We start from the raw sequence: 25,083 nt of genomic DNA, 5'->3' as shown, positions 1-25,083 counted from the left end.
CAAGCCAAACCTCCAAACCAGGTGAGGCAAAGCATCATGTCAAACTTAAATGAAGTAGCAGCAACAGATTAAAGTGGACAGATTTAAACTGGGGGTGCCCATCATCTGGTTCTCAGGAAGAAATGAGTGAGAGACCAACTTAAAAAAAAAAAAAAGCAAAAAAGACTGGTTTTAGGGGAGATTTTGAATGCTGTCTATAGAAATCGAAGAGTATATAGAGTTTATAAACACCTTTATTGTTTACTACAACTTTATTAGATTGTAAGCCTATGCGGCAGGGTCTTGCTATTTACTGTGTTATCTGTACAGCACCATGTACATTGATGGTGCTATATAAATAATAATAATAATAATAATAATAATAATAATAATAATAATAATAATAATAATAGAGTTTCCCCATCCCATAGGCTTATAATTCAAAGAGTAAATCATTGCTGTTTCATAGCATAAGTGTTTGAACTTGACAGCACCTTGCTCCAGACATAGGCATCTTATGATTTTACATACTGAAGAGTACCTTCTGACATTAAAAAAGTGCGGGGAATCTTTGATGAAAATCTGTGGATTAATTCTGCATTATACTTTCCATCACTGCAGCAAGATTTCTCTGAATGCCAAGAGCAGGGTCTTACCACTAGTCAAGGCCATGATGAGTTGTTTTTGCAAGTGACAACCCTGCTATGTGCCTGTTCCTCCCATTAGTTTGTTTGCTGGATCCCAATGCATCTTTGGGGGACAGGGAACACGGAGACATAAACCAGCTCATTCTTTAATGGCTCCTCCAGCTGAGACAGTTTCCGGAGATGGGGAGATTTTCCAGGAGATCCAGCCAAGACCTTTCTGGTCAACCTTCAAGTCCCCAATCCCTGCACGGCTACTTCTCTCAGCAAAGAGCATCTGTAGTTAGCTGCATGCTTTTATCATTAGTTGCCCTACCAAGATGCTACTATCTGCAGAAACTGCTCAGTTTCCCCCCTCTCCATCCTGCAAGAAAAGACATAAGGACATGTCATAAAGACACAAGGCTCCTTGAGAGAGCTGCTTCTTGAATTCCTTTTATTTATTTTTTATGGACAGGAATATGAAGATCCATGGACTTAAGCTCTGTGTTAATCTCACATGAGGCTAGCTGGATGGGTATCAATTTTATATCGCTTTGAGTTCAAATGTCTGGAACCCTGCCACTGCATTTGGGGAGCTCCGTTGACATACGTCGTTCTGTTCTGAAGTCAAACGGATGTGGATCGTAAGACTCAGGGTAACAGCCCTGCCTGTAAAGAGAAAGTAGGAAGCAGCACTTAGGAAACACATGGCTATAGAATGTCCTCCTGGTGGAGGACCTTAGGAAAGCTCATCCCCTTTGGGTGGGTGGGTGTGATTTTTGCAGACACATTGCATTGAAGAAACAAGAGAGTTTAGTGTGACTATATTTGGTTTCATTTACAAAATTTGGTCCTTTGCCAGAGCTTTGTAATCAGTCTGGGATTTCATAATTGGTTAAATGAAAAGAATATGCAGTATGGAATGATGGGAGAACAAGGCCAAGGAGAAAATGCTTGCTGACATGTTGAGCCAGAATGCAAGGGAAAGGCCACCCCTCCTAGGCATGTGGGAGCATCTTATTGCTCATATAAACACTAAATATCATCTCTGTATCAGTAGCCTTACACCGAAGTGTTTAAGCATGGGTAGGTGCAGATGACTGAAACTCCCCAGCCCCCTGCTCCAAAAGAGGTGTATTTTGGAAAATCAGAGGTTGTAGAATTCAAAACATAAAAAAGGAAGATTTTGTCTTAAAAGTAAACTTTCTTTGCCCAATTATGATGTAAAGGCACAAAGCAAGTAATAGTGTTTGAGTTACCTGGTTTCTAAAGTCCTCATTTTGGCTGTTTCTAGATCTCCAAGATGGCCCCTGCTGCATGCCTTCTGGGCTTAGGACAGGCTTTTCCAACCCGATGCCCTCCAGATGTGTTGAACTGCAACTAGAGATGTCCAGTTCTTGTAAAATCTGTCCCATCTGCATTTGCAGATTGTCAGGTGCCTTTCTTTCTGCGTTCTGCTCATTGACGGAGTTGGATTTTTCCCAGTTTCCCGAATTTGTGCAAATTCACATTTGAGCAAATTCGACCCTGCAAAAATGTGCAAATTTGCAATAACAAAAATGGCCCACATGCACAAATCCTCTCCCCACCCCAAATGTGCATTTTCTTGCTTTAGGCTATTGGGGAAATACACATTTATGGCCAGTATTTTTTTAGTTTATGTATTTTTCTACATCTAAATTTGTATGAAATTCTGAAAATTAACCTCCCCCCCCCACACAAACAGATCCCCAAGTCTACAGAATCCACATAACCTGGGAAAAGTTGGTTTGCTTGGAATCCAAAAGTCAGATTCATAGAAATCTGAACTCATTTGATTCCGTTGCAGATTTCTCCAATATCCCAAACTGTACCTCCCATCATTTCCAGCCATTGTCCATGCTGACTGGAAGGCTGCGTCCAGACAACACAATAACCAATGGTGGTTTAAGTAGTCAACTGTTAGATGAATAGTCAACTGTTGGTTATTGTGTTGTCTGTTGGTTGAAAACCACCCCACGGTTGACTATTTTTCCAAAATAGCCAATGGAGGGGGGAAAAACCACTTTGCAGAGTTGACTAGTCGCTCAACTGTTGGTTAGCATGTTGTCTGTCAGGCTCTGTGGACTATTTCACCCCATTGAGTTGACTATTTCAGATGCCTACAGAGTCCTACGACATGAGTAACCAAAGCAGCAGCTGCCGCACTAGTTCAGCTGGCAGAACCTGGAACGGCTGATGGGATACCAGAGGGAGGACTGGGATGGTGAGAGGGCAGGGGATGTGTCAATCAAACACAAAGTTGACTAATAGTAACTCGACACTGGGGTTAATCCACTCCACAAGTGATTATAATAATTTTCTGTGGATAGTACCCCCTTGTTAATCAACCCTGGAGTTGACTATTAACCCACCATTGACTATTGTGTTGTCCGAATGCAGCTGAAATATTGGGAGTTGCAGTCAACATATCTGGATTGCACCTGGTTGAGGAAGGTTGGCTTAGGAGCAGCCCTAGCCATTCCAAGGGTGGTGACAAGGAAACATCGGGGGGGGGGGGGGTAGGAGGAAGATAGCAAACGAGAGAGCTCCACATTCTGCCCGTTGGTTTTTCTCCCCACCCCCAATAATTTCCAAACTAGCTTGATAACATCCACATTCGCAGAACCCTGGTCCAGTTAAATCTGGGCAAGGTATGAATGGCATCATCATTCTCCTTCTGCCTAGTAATGTTTGTTGCTATGGTATTTAAAAACATTTTGAAATGGGGAATTCCATGGAGGCCGGAAGACAGACAATGCACAAAGCAAAGGGGCCTGGTTGAAAAAAAAAAAAGGTATGAGAGAAACTGTATTAAACAATGGAAATACAAGATCCATGCACAGTCAACATTCACAGTTGCAAAGTACCTTTATTTGAACCATCCCAAATGTCCCAAAACAGCGAGAAAGCTTTTGAATTCTCCAGAACTGTTCATCAGGCTGAAAAGTACAAAAATCAGGGGGGTGAAGAAAGAGGCAAAGCAAAAGGAGTACAACACTTAGGCTAGACATAGTCATGGGGTCTGCATTTAGACACTGTCTTAAGATGGAGCTTGAAGACTGACTGAGACCCTTCCTTCATGGTGGTACCCAATTGTGGATTTTGTAGAGCAGTGTCCCCCCACTCCCTCTGATGGGCCAACACAGCTGCCTCTGCTTTTTACATGCCTATTCAGTAAGACTGTTCTTGCTTTGCTGGCTCTTGGGCAATGTAAAGCAGCAGTAGCCGTGTCAAGCAAAGTCAGGATCATCCTGTGCTTCGTGCTTGCTAGATAGGCCCTGAGAGGTCTGGGTTTGGATCCTCAGGCAGGAGGCACAGTTTAGATGATTTTCCATTTCTTGGGCAAGCCGAGAGCCTGCTATTGTTAGCTCCAAGAATTGACTTGACTGGTTAATTAAAGTGCCTTTCTTTTGCTCTGCCAAAAGTTGGAGAGTAAGTTCTTTCCTTCTCACCTTTATAGCACAACCCTGAACTCTTCCTCTCTTCTATTTTCTTCTTCTTCTTCTTCTTATCAACCTCTGGAAGAACAAGAGTCTTAGAAATCTCTGGCACTCTACAGGAAACAGAGAACGAGCCTCTACCAGGCCCCATCTTTGGCAGGCGAAGGTGTTTTTCTGGTGCTGGTCATTAAAAGCAGAACAAGCACAGCGGCAATCCGGCTCCGGTGATCCAACCCTAGCAGCGGGCAGAGAGCAGGGACAGAGGGGAGCCTGCAGCTTCCAGTTTCCAAATAACGGAGGCAGGCTGTGCGTGTAGCACTAAGTGGCTAACAACTGCCAATCAACTTGCTCCTTGGCTTCCTAATTAGCACCACGAGACGAGACAGGCACTGCTGTCTCTTCCGGGTTTCTCTCCAAGCTTCCAGCTGAGCCATCTTGAGCCCAGAGTGGGGGAAGGTGCTAGGTTAATACACAACCTGAGATCCACGCTTGATGGTCAGAACCCAACTAAGAGGCCTGAACGCCCCGTGCCAGCTTTCCCAATGACAAGGCCTGTAGCGTTAAGGCAATCCTTTGCCCACAAGCATTTCCCTCTTCTGGCCCAATGGCAACAGGAGAAGGCACTAGATCAATCAGAGCAGAAATTATTCCTGAACCGTTATGTAATGTAACAAAAAATAAACAAAAATAAACCAGCCTCTACTGTGGGATTGTCTGAGGGTCGTTTGCAGTGGATTTTGGGCACTGTGGAAATGCACAAAGCAAAGATGAGGTTTTAGCTATTGCAGAGGTACTAGGTGCCAAGCATTATACATTTTAAAAGGACAAAGAAAGTGGGAGGCCGGCATTCAGCAAGGTGAAGGGCTGCCCTCCAGCACCGTCTGTATTAGGATTAAAATTACTGGTTTTGTGTTTTGGAGCTTGGACCCCACCTCTGCCTTGTACTTAGGTTCTTGAGCAAGTTACTTTTCATTTAGTCTCCCCAGTTTGCCTTCTGAGAAATGTATGTTTTGTGACTGGCCGTGCTCACTATGGGAGCCATTTTGGGAGAATGCCCATGACACTTTATGGCATCACGTTCCCCCCAAGCCTCCACAGTTTCACTTACCTGGAGGGAGCGTGGGGTTTCCGGTGGTCATCCTGGTGCTGGAGACCCCCACCCCCACCCTCTTCCTGGCTTCCAGTGACCAATCCAGGACTGCCCCTGGATTGGTCATGGAGCAACGTCAGATGGCGGAAGAGCTGGGTGGTATGATCCTCATGTCTCTGACATTTTGAACAGCTCTGCTCTAATCAATGTTAAAGCCAGATCTTCCCCGGCAATGCTGGGCATTGCTCTAGATCGTCCTTAAAGGACATAAATTGCCTCATGTCCCTGGAAGCGAATCTTGCTTGTCATGTTATTACTGTTTTCTCAAATTTCTCACTAACTTTTTTAGTATCACCAGATCCCTGATTTTGCTCTACCTGTGTCTTGGGGATAATTAAGCAATTTCCCTCCCTGCAGGAAAGTGAATTAACATGACATTGCAGGTATCTGCTAAGCTGCTTACTGAAGCTAGATGAGATTTCAAGGAGGAGCATACATCTTCCCAAATCTATGGCAACTGTATTCATATATAGTCCAGGTATATTTCCCTGTTTGACAAATCTACGAAAAATTTTCAGCATGATCAAACTAGTAAATATATGCAAACTTTCCTTGTACAGATAATTGCAGAACGAGAACTTTCCAGCCCCTGATTTTTAACAGGATTCTTGACTACTTTGCTCATGGGTCGGCTCATATTTTCTTGATCAGAACAAGTACCACTGCAACCTTCCCAACCAGTTGTTTTGGACTACAACACCCATCATCGCTGACTGGAGATGATGGGAGTTGTAGTTCAAAACATCTGGGTGGGGCACCGGTTTTGAGAAGGTTGCACTACTGTAAGGAGCCCATATAGATTGACCCATAAAGTCAGACCATGAGACTGATGCGAATGACTGACATACACAGAGCTCAAACTACCGCAGTGTGTTCCTTCATGGACTGCACCAGCAGTCACTCGCTTACTGAAAAGCATCTGCCTTGCATAACAACAGGCAGCAGAGCCAAGCCAGTGATATGATAGGTGGACATGAGCATGAGAAGCTAGCCAAGCAGTTGCAGCAAGGGGCTTGGGATTGAACCTCAAACGATTTCTTGTGCCCAAAGCACTGAGGTCAAGGAAAAGTCCTCAAAGTTCTCCAGCACAAGACCTGTTGAAGTGCATGGGAGCTCAGCAAAATACCATGTATGATCACTACAGCATGGCAAAAGCACATGAAGCTCCAAAATGGCTCCTATGTCCACACAGATCTACAGCAGTTGCATCTGCCTCTCTACCGTTGAAATGCCTACATTCAGCAGCCCTGGCTCCAACTGTCGCCAGTGGTGTCTAAGTAGATTAAATCCAGCCGGAGCTTGTCCAAGGGACACACATGCAGCACAAGTGTGTGTCCCTCCCCCCCCCCAAATTTGTCAATTTAATTATTTTTGTTTTGCTTTCTACTCTGGCTTTTCTTCTGCTTTCACTGAGCAAATGTTCCCCTCCAAAGAAAATGATTTGTAAATATGCTGCGTGTGCCACCCACCTCTGGCAGAGGAAGTGGTGTGTGCCTCTGACTGAAGTTGCTCTGATCAGCTCCTCTGCACATAATTAGGCCAGAACTAAATCTAATCCTACAATGGGGCTTCCAGGGCAGATCTCACGTATCCTCCAACATTTGTTGGGAGAAATGGTATTTCTCCTAGGTAATTCTCCTTTTCCATTATACGAACTAGCTTTCAGGAGAGTGGTAACAAGCCATGCAAATTTCACTTCTGGTGGGAAGGAGTGCTGATCTAGACATGTACCCTGCCAAAGAAATGTTGGATGATTAACTTGAAATATGTTTTCCTACAGACCAGAAAACACATTTTCACACATAGATGTCATCAATTAAAACATTTTGGCATAATCTCCCAGCATGTTGAGAATTTCAAAATATGACTGGCATTAGTATCAAAGCCAGCTCCCAAGTAAGTTGGAATGGATTTGGCCACCCAGTGTTGACAGATAAACTCCATTACTGGATGTAAATCCAATAGCTATCAACAGTCTGTACTCAGGGAAAATGGGCACTGTATCCATTAAAGAGAGAGGCAGTGCAATTCTGTGCCTGCTTACCTGGAAGTCAGTCCTTCTGGATTCAATGAAGCTGAAGGGTAGCATCCAATGTGAGTTCTATGCAGAGTAGACCTATTGAAATAAATGGGACTTAAGTCAGTCACAACTGGCTTAAGTCCCATTCATTTCAATGGGGCTACTCAACATAGGACTAATATTGGATACTACTCCAAACCTGTGATCCAACGTCTGCATATCTAGGAGTACGCTGCATTGCATGCAGTAGGGGGCTGTCTTCACGGTGCTGGGTTGGCTTTGCCTCCTTCTTCAACCAGGTGCTTTTGCTTTCCCAGGATGATGACACTGAGGAGGGAACACGGGATTTCTGGGTGGCCATTCAGGTCCTGGAGCTGCTCATGCCCTCTTCCTGGTGGAAAGTGACCAATCGCTGGTCATCTTCCACCAGGCTCTGCCCCTGGGTTGACCTCGGATTGGCTGTAGACCGATGTTACATGGCGGAAGTACCGTGTTGACGTTGCTCCCTTTGAAGAAGTTGGGATAAATCCTATTTTTAGTGGAAAGGTAGAATATAAATGTAATAAATGAATAAATATATAAATTAAGGGCACAATCTTCTGCATGTGTAGAGAGAAAAACATCCTACAACTCCCACTATTCCCCAGACAGCCTGGGAAAGTTGTAGGACCTTTTTTCTGCATAGGGCTGCACTCCATATTACCTAATCCTCACGGTCAGCTCACCACTTGGTGACAGTTATATGGAGCAACTCAAAGCAGCCCCACTTGGAAGTGTTCATAGCATGTAAGCCGGTTGCTCAACAACCACATACCCCAGCTTAAATAGTGCATCAGACTGTGAATGGATTTAATCTGAAAGGGAAATTGCTCTTGAAGTTGATGTCTTCAGAAGTTCAGCTGAAGACCCATATTTATACAATCCCGTCCATTGGTGTGGGATCCCTGGCTGCTTTGGTGGATTTCTTGTGTGATATTGAGAAGCTATTAATCCAATAATGGTTTGTGTGTGTGTGTGTGTGTGTGTGTGTGTGTGTGTGTGTGTGTATGTATGTGTATGTAAAGGAATACAGGAAAGAGGAAACTTTTCCACTCATTTTTTTCTGTGAGGTTTCTTCCTTAAAAATTCCTGTGTTTACAAAGGTTATAAGCTCATGGGTTTAAACCAGCCTTCCCTAACTTGGTGCCATCCAGATGATTTTGACTTTAACTCCCATCAGACCCAGCCAATATGCCAATGGTCAGGGATGCTGGGAGTTCTAGTCTCAAATATCTGGAGGGCACCATGTTGGGAAGGGCTGGTTTCAGCTGATTCCCAAGATTAACTCCAGGCTGTCACCAACCTTTCTGTCTATTTTTTGGTGGAGTGTACAAAATTACTTGACCTGCTAGCAAGGTTGGCTCCAGATTTGGGCCGCCCATGGGTAGGGTGCCCTCAGTGAGGTCCCCTCTGTGGCTGAGCCCACCTTCCTGCCACTGTCACCACTGCCCATTCAATTGCCCTCTCCCTCTGAGTTCCATCTGCCCCACTGCCTAAGGAGAGAGCCAGACAAGTTGGGGCTGCTGTTCCTTCGCCTTGCTCTCGTCACAACTGGGTTGGCCATGTGTTCTCTTTTACAGAAGACAGTCCTCTGTTTGAAGTTATCCTCTATTTGAAGGGCTGTCCTCTTGTTCAATTCCAGTTTAAAGATCAAGAGCCATAAGAAATGTTTCCTATCAACCTTGGATAGCAGACTGATCAGTAGGCACATAGCTCACCTGGTCCCAGTCTTCTTCTGCACTATTGTGAGATTCTGCACTATTGTGAGATATACTGTATTCCCTAAGTCTCCCCCACCCCTCAGTCACATCTTGTCCATGTGGAGAGAGCAGGTGAAGAAGCCGTAATAGCAGGGAAGAGGAGGAGGGGGGGGAAGCTGCTGGGGTCTGGCCCTTGCTAGGTGCCCTAGGATGCTCACCTCTGATATCAGCACTGCTCACCTGCAGCATACTATCTTCCTGCAGCCTATATTGAGAATGAATAGCCTGTCTCTAAGTAGTGTTCCTCCCCCTCCCTGGAATGAACTTCATTTATGTGTGAGCAGACAAAAGTGTGGGTGGAGCATTTGCCTTGAAGAACAGAAGCCACGTTAACATGGGAGCCAGAGGAGTTTGTGTCTGTGTGAATGTAAAAGGCAAAGATGCCAGTGTAGAAGGAGGGATAGCAGCTGGAATGGCTGCCTGCAAGCTCTAGTAGCCCAGTATGGAAAGCTCATTTTCTCCCACCACCCCACCACCCCAGCAACCAATTTTCAGGTCTCTAAAAATGAGAACGAAAACTATTTGGCAGCACTGTGAGGTCTCATCTCGTATTTTCCTCCTAAAACGATGTAATTGAGATCTGGTGTGAAAATGTCAGAAAGAAAGCTAGCTTGTTTTAGGATTTCTGTTTCTGTCATGTACCATCTTCGCCCCAGCCTGACATGTTCTTTTTATCGACAAGCAAGGGCTTAAGAATGCCTGCTCTCTCTCCCTCCCTCCCCACCCCCTCCACCCCCCCTTCCCTGGAGCAAGAATTGGCTGCATCCTACATGCATGTGGAAAAGCTCAGCAGGCGGAAGGCCCCCATGCCATGTGTTTGTTAAAGCTATTAGGGGGATGAGCAGCAATAGCTGAAAGTTCTCCTTTAGTTACATCAACATTTGTTATTGAGAATATCCTGCCTAGCCTATTTCAACGTGGAGTTTAGGGGGATGCTTGATCTTTCCATGTGCTTTTCCATGCTGGACCTCTTTGACAAAAGGTCCCTTTTTTAACTGTATGGGTCAAACTGGTGCACACTGAAACTAGGAACAAAAGCATAAGCCTCACGGAATTGCTGCAACTCATTTCTGTGCCTTCCTCTAGTGACACTAAGCAACCATCAAAGGGTCAGACACAGAGCTTCTTATATTCTAAACACAGGGGTAGGCATTTTGGTGCCTTCCATATGTTTGGGAATACAACTCCCAACATGGACAATGACCAAGGATCCTGGGAGCTCTAGTCCAAAGTATCTGGAAGGCACCAAGCTGCGGCCTTGTGTTGTAATCTGTGTACAAAGTGCATAAAAGGAACACAAATTTCAGCCCTGAGTGGTTTCTCTTCTTTCTCTCTCAGTGGCTGTTGTTTCTCGAATGGAGAAAACCCAAGCCACCTCAGGTCTACTAAGCTCTCATGTTCCAGCTGAAGTTGTGCATCCAGGCTGTGTCCCTCAGGACAAGCAGTGAACAGCGTTAGGTACACGGGGCTTGCACAACCTTCTCCTTCAATTTCCTTTGTACAAAAGATCTCAGGCCGAACATTCAAACTGCTTTCTGAACATAGCTTAAAAAGAATCTTGGGGGTTCTCTGGGGTTAACCAGGTTACTGGTTAACCCCCACTAAAGCTAGCTGAATAAAATTGACGTATGTGTGGTGGTTGTGTGCATATGACCCTCCCCCTCCAGACCTCAGCCATATTGAACCAATGGCATCTTTGGTCAGCTCAAGTGGGCATTCTGGGTCAGTTGTGAGGTTAGGCCCAATCCTGTTTTTCGCCTCTATGTGCCCTTGCGAGTTCAAATGTGTTTCCTTCTGTTGCTTAAGGTCAACATTAACTTTCTCTAGAGTTTTTCTAGTGTGATTTGAACTTCTGCTCAGTTTCCTTTTATATGAAATGCACCAAACTCTACAAGTGGAAATGCAGCCATTTTTGGACACCATACCACTGTGTGGTTGGAAAGTATGTTCTGCATCAAACACATAAAATGAATTAGTAGTTCTAAGAATTTACAGGCCTGAGCCCCCAGTCAAATGGAAGGCTCCCAGAAGTGACTCATTCATGTGAGTCCTGGAACATGATTCTAAAGCCTACAATGGCTAGAATATACAGTTGCATTGTGTATGCATAACATTATTTCCTGCACTAACAACAAAGACATGTGATGATACCAATACCACAAGTTTTAATGCAGTTTTAATAGCTCAATACACCCTCAGAGAACTGGGAGGCCTACAAGCATCTTATGCAGGGTGGGAGGAGTAGTGAAGGCAATCTTCGCCTCCCCGTCCTCCTGTCCTGCAGCTTTCACACAAACCCCACTCCCCTTCCTCAAGGTTGCTTTTCCAACCTTGGATGGCTTGCTGCTTCCATGGGTCTTTATACAATGGCTGCAAGGGGGCAGGGCAGGAGCCTTGGGGAAAGGGGTGATGCAGCCATTTTGTGCTCTGGCCCTGCCTGCTGCTGGCTTCGGCCCCAGACACTACTTCCCATGAGGGAATGTGGTCCTTCAACAAGGGGGAAAAAAGGTTTCTTATGTGAAAAAGCTCTCTAATGGCTTCTTCAAAGTTCTGAGCAGGGAAAACCCAACAGTAAAGCCCTTTTTGCTCCTTCTTCTCACTTTTAAGGAGATCGATTGTAGTCTAGGTCTGTTTCATAATGCATAGCAATGGCGGGAAACCTCAGGCCCAAGGGCCAAATCCAGACCTCCTGGTGTCTCAATCCAGCCTTCCAGGGTTCTCCAGACGGACCCACCCCCTTTTGCCTGATTGTTTTTCTGGCTTTTGTGTACTCCCCCCCACCCAAGCTGAAAGGCTGAAATGCCTCTCTGTATGACCGGCAGTAAGATTTTTAAATTATAAAGTTCATTTGGGCCCTACCCATTTTGCCTTAAGCCCCACTCACCACTTGAATGAGGCTTCTGGAAGCTTCTCCAAAATTGAATTCACCCCCAGGCTGAAATAGGTTCCCCAGCTCTGATCTATAGCATGTCAGCAAATTTAAGCTGGAATTCATGTGGGGTCTCAGACCAATGAGAAGGGCAGATTCGACTCTTGTGTCCACTTGCATAAAGTTGAAGCACATTTAATCGCTAGGACTTTTCATTTACAAAGTGATACGCTGAGCAAGAAAGGACCAAAGTTTAGTTTCCATGGAGTTGTTCCTCTTGGTTGCTGCTGGTTGACATCCAAGGTTGCAAATCCAAACTGATAGTCCACATGCAGGCAGGCTTGTCTTGACGTCAGTGGCAGCGCTGCTGGGAGCAGCTTTGGGGCCTTTGCTGTCTTCTCAGGTTAGTGGGAATGTACAGCCTCTGCACTGCTGGCAGAGCGACACAGGAGCTGCAGGGAGAATGTGGACAAAGATAAGGCAGAAACCCATCCCATCCCATCCACCTTTTCCCTCCACATTCCTTAACTATCTTCCGCTTTTATGGGCCAGACTTCCCCAATCTGGCGCCTTCCAGATGTGTTGGACTACAACTCCCATCATGCCTAGCCATGATGGCCATGATGGCTAGGCATGATGACAATTGAAGTCCAGTATATCTGGAGGGCACCAAATTGGGATAGGCTGCCATGGACAACTGCTTTAGGGATCTGCAGCTTATGGAGAATGTGGTGGCAGGATAGGAGAAGTTTAGGGCTTCGGACCACAGGCATGGAATGGATTTTGAATACTCCTGTCCCACATGTGAAACCCTTCCCCCCCATATGTAGAAAATCAGCACATCAGGGAATATCATTAGGAATGCTCTCTCTCCATGGGGCTATTTTATTATATGCACTTTTTACATGAGGAAGCATTCAGAAATATGACACCCCCACCTGAAGTGGTATAGTCCTGAATGGTCATTCTGTGTCATGTGTAAAAGGGCTTTCACTAGACTGTAAATATTTGGTGTCATTATAGCATTCTTGTTCAAGGCATGCAGGTTTTCCATTATACAGTACGTGTGTGTGTGTGTGTGTGTGTGTGTGTGTAAATAAGAGAAGAATCAAAGTGAAACACAATGGTCTGGCACAGCTCTGAGGAAATGACTGAGTGGGGATGCAGTTTAGCTCCAAAATGTGGCTTTGTGCATGTTCATTTGGAATATGTTCATAACAGAACAGTTAAGGCCCTTACAAATTAACTCATGGACCAAAAAACAAACAAACATGGAAATGGTAAATCAAGACAGCCATGGAAGTACTAAATACAGTCTAGGGCCTCATATGTTGCATGTTGCTTACAACTTAGCCTCTATGCATTCACAATTCCCTTTGGTCTATCAGCTTAAATTTCGCTATGCGATGAAATCACTGAAGGTGAATGAAGCTAATACAGAATAAGGAAATTGCCCTTGCAGGAATTGGCTTTGTTTGCCCTCAGTGACATCATCAGATAGTTAAATCTTATTAGCTGTATAACTCCACTATTCCTGGAAGAGAAGACATTAAAAAACAAACAAAAAAAACCACCAGTCCCAGTCCCTCCCTCTCTCCTATCTCTCTCACACACACACATACACACACCTTTTTGTATACATTGTTGCAAACAAGGTAACATTTAACAGACTGTTACCAAAAACAAATAAAAAAAGCACTCTGAAAAGGGCACAGAATTAATCTTGTTTCAGCGGTGGCTGCATGACTCCTAGTCTATCCTCCTATGTTTCTCTAGTCCAGGTTCTAAAAGGTGTGGGATTTTCCTGTTATTCCATTCTGTTTCCCAGCCTCTGCAAACAAGGGTGTCATTTCCTCAAATAAACATAGAAAGTTGGCTTGATTTCCTTTTGACAGCTTCACTTCCTCTCCCTATTAATGAAATCCCCTGAATATTTAGTGTTAAAGTGGCTACTTTTCTCCATATGGTAGAAGATGCATTTCACAAAACCACAAAAATTGGTTAAAGTTCAACATTTGTAAGTTCCACGTGGTTGTCTCTCCCTTATGGAAATCAGTCAGATGTGCAATTAGTTAGAACCTCTTATTCATGTTTACTTGGAAGTATGTTTTGACTTTGTTTAATGGGGTTTACTCCCAAGTAAGTGTGCATAGGATTGTAGCCTTAGGGTGGGAACAGTGCATTACATGAAGGTTTGAAAGGGGGTGATGTGAAGTAGAGAAGCTATGGAGAAGGGGAAAGTGTTCAACCCTCTCCCTATCCACCCCTTCTCCTCTCTGAATATCCCTGTCACTTTTCCACCATCTTCCTTCACCCCATATGCAATTTATAGTGAGGTCTCAACAAAGTGATTACATAGTAGCAATATTTCACATTCTAAATAGCCCTGCATGGTAGAACTGTCGTGGAAAATATAGCAAATGTTTTCATTACCCTGGGCACATTACAGCCAGTTGTGTATTTGTATGCTCCACTAGTTTCAATCAGAGAGTTAAACACACAATCAGTTATGACATGGTTCACGCATAACACAAATTCAGGGTTATTTAACCCATGGTTTGGCAGGGCTGCAAGCATGGGGGTGAGTGGCTGCCTCTGGCATGTTCATTGCTTCTATTTTCAATCAGCTTTAATCAACAACCCAGGAAAGAGCAGAAAGGAGTATTAACAGCAAGAAACTGGCACAATACCCCAATCCAAATCAGTAGCACATTCCAAATTCGACCTCTACTTCTTTTCTAAGAGGCCAGTTTAAACATGCTTTTTTATTTTTTTAAAAAGTAATAATATAAATTTGGCCCTTATATCATGGATGATCTTCAGGCTGCTGTTGAAGTTCAGCCAAAACTGAATGGCAATAAGGAATTATAACTTCACAAGCATTTGAAACTTAAGCCAGAGGGTTCATGGAAGAGGCAGGTGTGAAGGAAGAGCATTGGCATGTTGTAATACAGCTTTCCCCAATCTAGTGCTTTCTAGATGTATTGGGCTACAAGTCACGTCATGCCCAGCCATGTGGCTGGGGACGATGGCAGTGGTAGTCCCACACATCTTGAGGGAGGCTGGTGTAATATCTTGGCCTAGGTTAATATCTGAACAGTTGACCTTCAGGCTCCTCGTTGTATTCAGCTCCCTTATTCTGGACAAGGGTGTTTTATCAAAATCTCACAGAGTGGGAAACAGTCTCTGAAAGGGATTGTGCATCTATTTCCTATACTTTGGCACTGCAGGAGAAGGAAACATACGCTTCCTTTCAGAGCCAGTGCCAAGGAAGTTGGCACCGATCAGCCAATCCTGCATGCAGGCCATGTTCATTGAACAATAGCTACCTCTCCCCAGTGGCTGTGCTGTTTTGGAGGAGCAAATAGAAGCAGGTCAGGATTAAGGAAATGACACCAGCACTGCAATAGGTACAGTTCAGATGGTGCTGAGTCCAGGGTGGCTAAAGGCTATTTTTATTTTTGAAATGCTCAACGGGGCTCATTCAAGAAAATAGGCACGAGGCTCGCTTTCAAACACTGTCATGAAATTATTGATATAAATGATGACCATGTATTTTGAAAACACTTTGGCTGCAAACAGACCTGGAACACCAAAAAGGTCTCTGAAATGTTGTGGTTTAGTAGTTCCAAACTGAAGGCCAAGAACAGCTTGAAACATTCAGGGCAGGCAAAGCTCCCTTATTGTTCTTTTTGATCTTAGAAAGTGTGGCAGACACAATTCTTTTCCTAACTCAGATTAAACAGAACCCTGCTGGGGACATTATTCTGATACTGGCTACTTTCTTTTCTTTTCTTTTTAAAAACATTTTAAAGAAAACAATTTTGCCCCATCTAAAAAATCCTCTGTCACGCTGTTAGTAAAAACAGATCATTAAAATAGAAAGTTTTGCCAACACTGGAAAGATTGTGTCACTACAGAGAAATCAGGCACACTTTTATATTGGGTTAGATTTTATATGTCATTTATAAATTATTAACAGATGTTCTTAGCATGTAGAAAACATGGGCAAAGCATGTCAGAGAGTTATCAGCATGCCAATAGGAAGGGCTGCAGACTGTTACAAAACATGAGGGGTGGGGAAAGCAACCTATAACTCTTTAGACTCTATATCTATTTAAAAAAATCATTAGGGTTTATTCATCATCCTTTTTATCCATATTATTTCATATCATAGAATCATAGAACAGCAGAGTTGGAAGGGACCTACAAGGCCATCGAGTCCAACCCCCTGCTTAATTTACTACATTTCTATCCACTTTTCCTCCAAGGAGCTTGAGTTGCTGCACATGGTTTCCTTCACCACATTTTGTTATCCCACTACAGCCCTGTGAGGTTAGGCTGAGAGATGATGACTGGCTTCACGGTCACCCGGGGTGGGGTAGGGTGGTTCATGTTGGAGGGAAGATTGCAGCTGGAGCTCCCCAGGCCTACAATACCATGCTGGGTCTCTTCTATCCATACTTTGCATTCATTGTACTGTATTTTATTCTTTTAGATATTTGTATTCTTTTATATTTTTAATTATTTGTATGGCATTTTAGTCTTTTAACTGTTTCTAATCCACCCAGAGAACATTTGTTATTGGGCAGATTAAAAATAGAAATAAATCAGTAAATAAATTCATGTAGGAGCCTTTAAAAACCACACTGCCTTCCTGCTGCATTGTATAATGTTTCTCTCTCTTTCTTTAATCCAGATGGTGATGATGATGATGGTGATGTTCAAATGGTGAAACGTGACTGAAGGCAAGGGTTGATCTGTTGACCTAGGGGGCAACATAGTGCAGTGCCTTAGAAAAGAGTGTAGAAGAGCAAAGAAGCAATATGTACCATATGACACACCTGCCCCTATGCAATAAAGGCATAAGGAGCAACGGCAAGAGCAGAGTAGCTCTACCAGCCTTCCCCAACTGGGTTCCCGCCGGATGCGTTGGACTACAATCTCCATCATCTCTATCCAGCATGCCTGTTGGCCTTGCTGGTTGGGGATGATGGTAGTTGTAGTCCAATGCATCTGGAGGGAACCTGGTTGGGGAAGGCTGAGTTATACAATGCCTGCATCCTAGTTGGCTTATTCAGCTGTGCTTCCTTTGGGATGCCTCCAGTATTATGCTATACAGCACCCCATCTGGTTCTGGCGATGATTTTTTCCTTTAAATCCCTCCTCACCCAGTTTATGAAAAGACCAATAATGGTCACTTAAACTTTTCAAGCTGCCCCTGTAACGGTCCCCTTTGCTCCTCAAATTCTGTTCAGTCTAACCTACCTCCCAGGATTGCTGTAATGATAAAAACAGATTGTTCCATGTATGATATTTTGGTCTCCTCAGTGGAAAGGTAGAATACAAATGAAACTGATTGGTAGATAAATAAAATTCTGCTGCTCAGGACTCAGTCCTGGGTCATAAACATTCCTTTCTCTGGCTGAAGTCTCTAGCTGTAAAATGGCAGCCACAACGGATGCAATGAAATAAGGATGGTACTTTCATCATCATCATCATCATCATCATCGCACACAATTTCTACCGTGTCAGGCTTGCCCTGGCCTCTAATCAAAGATACACATGTTTGTTTATTTCGGTCATAGACCAGCACAACACTAATCAAAGATAAAGGGAGACTGGTTCGTTGTGTACGTGCCCTTCTTCATTCGTAGAGGGAGAGGGGATTCTGTACGTGCTCAGAAGCCCACCTCCCTTCCACGCTCCAGCGGGGGCTGCGCTCTGCCCTGAAACGCTGAGGCCTGCCTTGCCCGTCCGTGCCCGGGGCTGGCTGAAGCAGCATCTTTGGAGGCAGGGCGCGGGGCCCCTCCCCTGGGCTGCTGCTTTTGCAGGCAAGGGAGTGTGTTGCAAGAAGCGAGCGACGGCTGGGGCTGTTGCGGGAGCTCCCTCCGGGCCAGAAGGACGTTCCGTTCGCCTGGCGGCGCCGCTAGAAGGGGGGCAGGCCGGCCGGCCGCCTTCTGCCCAACCTCTGCTCGGCGTTGCCCTGCCGCTGCTGCTCGCCTTGACGGGCGTGCGAGGCAGCCAGTGCGCGGCGGGGAGGCCAGCCGGGCGGGCGGGCGCACGCGGGGCTGCCAAGATCGGAGGGGCGGACGGGCGGGCGAGCGGACGGACGGGCGGGGAGGGCCGCGGTTCGCCTTCCTCCATTCATTCCAGCCTGTTTCGCGGCACGGACCCAGGGGGCGGAGGGGGCGCCCGCATGCCTGCCTGACTGCCTGCGAGCGCTTGGGCGGCCGGCTCTTGTCCTCGCCTTTCTTGGCGGCTAGGAGGGGGCCGTCCGAAGGCGCCGCTCACAGCCCTGCCGCGCCGCGCTCGGGACCTTGCCGGGAACTTCGCGGGAGCCCCAGCCGAGCGGGGCGATGGCCGACCCGGCGGTCAACGCACACCTGGAAGGGATCATCTCCGACTTCGAGGGTAGGTAGATCGGGGTGGGGGGAGGGAGGAGGCAGAGGGACCCCGTCGCAGACTCTCCCCCCCCTTCCCGCTGCCAGGGGGGCGCACCCGTTTTCCGCTCGTTCCCGTGTGTGTTGCCATCCCCTCCCAAGACCCCCTCCCTTCTCTCCTCTCCGTCGTGGCGAGAGGCCGGCGGGAAAGACCTGGAAGCTGCTGCTGGGACTGGATCGCAGCGCAGATTTCCTCGGCGGGATGTGATCCTCCTGTCTTGGGGTTGGGAAAGGAAGCGGGAGACGAAGAAGACCCCTTGACGCGGGTTGGGGGGCGTTAAGGCGGGTGAGTTGCCTGGATTTGTTTGGGCCAGGTAATGAATGAGGCGGAGGGGAGGGGGCGGGGATCATGGCTCAAACAGGGCATGCTGGGCTAGAGGCCCCCCTGAGATGGGGCGCCTTGGGGGTTTATTTGTTTACCTCAAGAGAAGAAGCCCCGCCGGTGGGAGCATCGAGAGGAGCCGGGGGTCCCAATCACATGGGGCAAGAGCGTGGCGGGGGCGGGGGCGTTGGTTTCTTCTTTCGGACAGGGCCTTTGCGCTTGAGAGAAAGGCGTGTTATTAAAAGGCAGGGGGGGCCTTTCCCAAAATTCATCTTGCTGGCATGCCTGTGAAGTATGGCCCCTTTCCCCCTCAGGCAGGGAAACTGAGGCAGAGTTGTTCCAAGCACGCAGTCTTAAGTACAGCTTGCCGCCCTCCAGTTGTGTCAGACTACAACTCCCATCATCCCATCGGCCATGCTGGTCACACCGGAAGGCTAATCTAGTATATATGTGTGTTGACCGGAATCTGCAGGGGTGAATCTGTCAAAATGTACATTAAGTAATGAGTGTATGTGTGCATTTGCAAGACCTTGTTGTGATCTTGGTCTGCTGCTTCTGCTTGTCTCTGTAAGAGGCACTCTCTCCCCCAGTGAAAGGAGAAGCAAAGTAGCAGCTGCCCAGGCCGGCGTATGGAGTTTGTTGTGGTTCAGACAAGTATGAGGCTGGAAGGCCTCCTCCCTCCCTCCCCCCTTTGTTTGGTTTGGCAATATTTTGATGCCCACCCATTCTGAAAAATGACAGGCGAGTCAGCAAAAGGTTCGCGGCTGGGGAGCCCTGCTCTGTGCAGAGTCTTTTGATATTTCAGATTGGGAGGAAGGAAGGGCTGACAGGCCAAAAAAAAAAGGGGGGGTTTCGGGAGACTGTTCTCTTTAGGGATTTTTTGGGGGAGGGGGGTACTGGCAGCTGGAGTTGATTCCGGTGTCAGACCTAAAATGTGGTTCTGTTAAGTTCAGACGTCCGTCCGGCTTTCAGCTATGTTTTCTTTGGTCTAACAGTGTTGGCAAGGCATGGTTACGGATATCGGAGCCTTGATCTGTGTAGGCGTAATTGAATTGGAAGGTATCACAGAGCTCTTTCTCTCTGCAGGAGGAGGTTTAAAGGCTGCCTTAAACTTCGGCTTTTGTGTCCCAGAAACGTCCTCTCTGGTTTGCTGTCTGCAAAGAGCTGTGTGACACATCTGCAGGGTAGTTTTTTTGCACTGTTGATTTCACACAGTCGTGATAAACTGGAAATAGATGAATATTGGGTGGGGTGAAGTGAAGGAATCTTGTACCCCCCTTTTTTTCCACGGTGAAAAGCCAATTGTGTAAACTGCTAGGCCTCTGCTGTCCTGGGTTGATCTCTTTCTGTGGGATTTAGTGGCAGACACACATGGGGGAGATCAGAGCAGACCTCTTTGAAAACCTCCATGTGCCTTAAAATGGCAAATACAACATCCCGAAGAGGGGGCTGTGTGTATGTCCCCTACAATTCTGACTGTAATAGAGTGCAGACTTCAGCATCTTGAAAACCCCAGCAGCTTTCAAAAGCAGATTTCTAGCCTCGAGGTCTGTGAAAAGAGCTAGGCTTGACAGTGCAATCCAGAAGCTTGAAGCCCGAGGAGGGGGAGCGAACCACAACTCAGTGGTAAAGCACCTGCTTTGCATTTAGAAAGCCCCAGGTTCAGTGCTCGGAAGCATTTCCCACTCAGGGCTTAGCTACATGTGGCTGAGAGGGTGCTTAGCGCTGCCACCTTCATTTTGAAGGAAAAGCAGCCAGGTGGGTGAGGAGAGGGACAGAGTAAATCTCACTCTCCCCTCATGTCTCCTGCCCCTTCAGTGGAGGCTGGGAAAGAACAATGGTGAGAGACTGTCTAGTCAGGAGGGCCTCATCCCTCACCCTGTGACTCTTCCCACTTCTGGGGGTGGGCAGGGAAGTGTACAAGCAAGAGAAGGCCACCGCTGCTCCTGCCTCCTCTCTTTTGCTGGTCCACTCTGGGCAGTGCAGCAGAGGATGGGGCCCAGAGAGCCTGCCCAGAGAGAGCCTCTAGGCAGCGTAAAAGGTTGGCCCTAGAAGGAGCAGCCCCCTCACTTTACCCACTTGGACTCTCCCTCTGGGCGGCAGAGCAGTGGGGACTCTGCGCATTGGACCAAAATCTCCACCTAGGGAAAGAGGAGAAGCTCCTTGCAGGAGTAGCTGCTGCCTTCATACTTGGCCTTTCTTTCTTTTTTTGGAATCAAGGATCAGACAAGGGCGCATTGCCTCTGTCTCTGTTTGCTCCCCTGCCCTCACCTTTTGTAATGCTCTACCTCTGGGGTGGGCAATGTGCAGCCACCCATGGCCATTTGTGTGGCCCCCATCTGGTCCCTGTCATTGTTGCTGCCACCTTCCACTACCCGAAATCCCAGGGATTCTATTGGGAAATGAGGCATACATGCTCCCCATGTCCCTACAGAATGGGGCTCCGTACAGCCCACCAAACAGTTTAAAAAGCCTGTGTAAACAAATACACACACACACACACACACGTTTTAGACTGGTACTGAAAAGATTGTAAGACGGGCAGAATTCCAGCATCCCTATTATGTACTAATTAAGGCTTCTAAGTTGTCTTCAAGGGCAGACCCACAAATAATCATTGCAGCAATCCAACTGGATGGAGCATAGATCACTGTGGGCAGATGATCCCTGTCCAGGAATATCTGGATCCCTGTCCAGATAAAAATGCAGTACTAGGCTGGCTAGTCAAATAGGTCGGTCCGTTATAAGGCAGCCCTCTTACGTTCCTCTGCAGAGTGCCCTGCATAGCTGTTTCCCTCGTCCACATAACCAGCAGAAGTGAGTGAGGAGGACAGAATCCCTCCTCCCTCCTGCTCCATGAGGGCAATAAATTCAGTGAGAGGGCACAGAGATTTCTGCACCTTGCACCCCTCTTCATCTGTTGCCCACAATGTGCTTAAGCTGCAGCCCTCCTTGGTGACCAGTACTACGGATAGTGGAGGAAAGAGGGGGGAAAGCACCATGATAGAGACACTGAAAGAGAGACAAGCTCTGGTGCTAATAAAAACAATCTTTTCTTTGATGAATACTTCTGCAGCCCTTCTTGGTGGCCAGTACTATGGATAACCTTTGTATTGCAAAGTATCATAGTCTGCCCTGCCCAAGAGGTCAGGCGACAACTATGGTCTCCCTGGGTTCTTGCTTTCCCTTCCCACCAGCCCCATGGTGGTTAACTCTTGTGAAACTTCTTTTTGTTTTCTTGGCATAGAATTTTGGTGTGTGGGTGTGGGTGTGTTGTTTTGACACTGAGCATCCTTGACTCTGGCCACGAGGAGCTTATTGTGCAGGGGTGCAGGACCTAAAGTCCCTAAAGTTTGTTTATTTCGGTCATAGACCAGCACAACAGAAAACATCATCACAGTAATATTAAAAAACCCAATATACAATAAAATACATACATAAAATCCATAAAACGCGGCAGTCTCAGCCTAAGAAATTGTATCACACAATCAGAGGCTGCAATCGATGGTTAAAAGATTACGGCAAGTTATAGCAATTGCACGGAATTTGGCCACTTTATTCATAATATGTGGTATCTTATCCAAAAGATAAGCAAAGAAATATAAGCAAAGAAGCAAAGAAATATAAAAACTGTCAGTCCTACCAGGATAATAATTATATAAAATGGGGGGTGGGGAAAGCAACCTACAACTCTTTAGACTCTATATCTATTTAAAAAAACATCGCTGCATAAATCCTGATAGAAAGAGCAATGTAGAAGTACATGGTCCACTGTTTCTACTTCCCCATTATTGCAGGGACAAAGTCTCTCTCAGCCCAACGGCCGAATTTCATTTTAGTGAAGCCCTCGGGGGACACAGGGGCAAATTATTTTAGGATGTTTTTAGGATGTTTTTAATAATGTATACTATTTTTTTAATTCAGTTTTATGTATTTTATACTTATTGTTGTTCACCACCTTGATCCAAACGGAGAGGCGGGTAAGAAATAAAATTATTATTATTATTATTATTATTATTATTATTATTATTATTATTATTATTTCAGTGGAGGCCAGGGCCAAAGGCAAAAGGGGCAGGGCCAAAGAATAAAGAAAATACCAGAAATCACAAACACAGAGTTCCTTGTGCCAGAAACTAAGCATTTCAACCTTTTAAAATGGTGTGTGTGTGTGTGTGTGTGTGTGTCTGTGAAGCTGCACAAAACCCAGAACACCTCCAAATGTTTGATGTTTGGGGAAAGGGGGGGCAGGGGAACCCCGGAGGGTTGGACTGGGACCACTGGAAGGCTGGATTTGGCCCCTGGGCCTGAGTTTCTAAACCCCTACAATAGGGGTCCTTCCTTGTCTTCTGAACCAGCAATGACAAGCCCTGCCATGAAGCGGAAATGGGTGAAGAAGGAGATGGGCTGCCGGCATGGGCTTCTTGGACAGCTCATCTCCCCCTGCCCAGAAGGCAGCGCTGGAGATCATTTCCCCACCAGCACCATCCTGGTTTTGCAGTGGAAGCAAATCTGAAGATATTGCAGCTTTCCCCAGCCTGGCTCCTTCCAGAGGTGTCGGACTGCAACTCCCAACATTGGCACTGCTGGCTCAGAATGATGTGGATTGCAATCCCATTTATGTAGAGGGCAGCAGGTTGGGGCAGGGCGATGTTACAGGCCGTGCTCACACACCATCTGCACCGCAAATTGTGGCACGTGCTCCATCCTCAAAGGGGTGGGGAGGCCCTTTTATTTCATCTGCACAATGAGAGATCATTGAATCATGGAAACAGATGCATTTCCATTGAGTCACAACTAATGGCCACAGCTCTTTTATGCAGAGGTTCAGAGGGTGGATGTGAGTAGGATTTGACCTTTGTCTTGGGAGCCCAGGAGATCCTCCACTTCTTTTGTTAAAATTGCTTAGTGGTGGTGGAGGGAGCGATGTCAAGGGAAAGTGGAAAAACTGAGGTGGCTGAATCTAGCTGGCTGCTACCTCAGCAGAATTCAGAGTGTATTGTTTTCCAGGAGGGGAGTCCTGTATAGATAAAAGCTGTATACTGTTGTTATCTTTACAAGTGTGTTTTGCATTGAGGACCCACTGAACATATATTATTACTATTATTATTATTATTATTATTATTAATTTATTTATATAGCACCATCAATGTACATGGTGCTGTACAGAGTAAAACAGTAAAACAGTAAATAGCAAGACCCTGCCGCTTAGGCTTACATTCTAATTAAATCATGGTAAAACAATAAGGAGGGGAAGAGAATGCAAACAGGCACAGGGTAGGGTAAAACTAACAGTATAAAGTCCAAACAACATGCTTGCACAGATTGTCCCCAGATGTTAGATGCCAGTTTGGTGGATGTGGTGCAAACTGCAATGAATGGACAATTTGCAGGTGTTTATTATCTTCAAATATCTTTTTTAAAAAACAACAACGTCATGAAGCCTCTCTTTAAAATATTAAGATCTTCTAGCTGAATTGCCCCCAATCTGTCCAAATAGTGGAAACTTCTATGGGCAGGAATTTCTGTATTCCCATTTTCCCTGCTTCACATCAATTTTTGCTGCATCTTCAATGAGTGTTCTTCTCCCCCAGTACACTGTTCACACATGCAGACCACAAACCAGGTGCCCTGCTACAGCTGCTGCCAAGGCAGAGAAGCTAAAACCCAGAAAGGGTCAATACTGAAAGCAAAGTCTAAAGACAACCCAAGGGCCCAAGCACACAGAGTGCACTACAGAGTGCACTGAAGATCCAGTGACACTGTACGATCAAGGTGCACTCTCGAGCTATGTGCCTGATCTTTCTCAGTGGTTCTGTCTGTGATGTGTTGGGGAAAGGTGACTAGCAAGACAGGCGACCAGGCCAGGCCAGCAACAAGCAACCATCACTCTCCCTGGGGCACCAGCTCTGGAAGTTAGAGGTCTTAGGAGGAATTCCCCCTCCCACCAGCATCCATCTACTGAGGTGACAGCCTCACTCTGCCTAATGGTAAGGCTGGCCCTGGCCTGCCTGCCTGCTGCTGTGCCATAAGCGTCACTATACTATTTACTTTTGCCTTGGCACTTTTCCCTTAGATTTTCAAACTTTTCATGGCCACAATGGAGGCTGGGAAATGAGCTCTTTTATGGATCTTTAAGGATGCAGCTAAGAGTCTGTGGGCTTTCCAAATGTCCTTTTGAGTTATGGGTGGGCTGAAGGTGGACCCCAGTCCATCGATGGAGCCCTGACTAGTTTCTAGTAGGACACTTGGCACTTGCTGCTGGTTGCTGTCTGGGATCATTGACAAAGAATGCTAAACTTTGGCCTGATATTGCCTGGTCATGCGGTAGGGTAGGCCCAAGTGGTGGTACATTTCCCTCAGTGTGCGTGTTTGGCCTTCTGCAGGAAGTAGCCATCAGTAACTTAGACTCGG

At 46.2% G+C, this 25,083-nt stretch overlaps 1 protein-coding gene across 4 annotated transcripts in view; it reads left to right on the top strand.

Moving 5' to 3' along the window:
• SEPTIN9 (septin 9) overlaps nt 1–25,083 on the top strand; it is a 257,294-nt gene that overhangs the window by 87,087 nt on the left and 145,124 nt on the right. Inside the window, exon 1 of one of the 4 annotated variants that reach the window (XM_063120377.1) lies at nt 18,141–18,318. The exons of the other annotated variants lie outside the window; for them this stretch is intronic. Coding sequence (XP_062976447.1) covers nt 18,264–18,318 — 55 coding nt within the window. The 5' untranslated portion in view covers nt 18,141–18,263. Of the gene's footprint in view, nt 1–18,140; nt 18,319–25,083 lie in introns of those variants that run through there. 4 annotated transcript variants of the gene reach the window in all.

This window comes from Elgaria multicarinata, chromosome 3, assembly GCF_023053635.1.
Source record: "Elgaria multicarinata webbii isolate HBS135686 ecotype San Diego chromosome 3, rElgMul1.1.pri, whole genome shotgun sequence".
Classification (NCBI taxonomy): Eukaryota; Metazoa; Chordata; class Lepidosauria; order Squamata; family Anguidae; genus Elgaria; species Elgaria multicarinata.
This window is presented reverse-complemented; position numbering and strand designations above follow the sequence as displayed.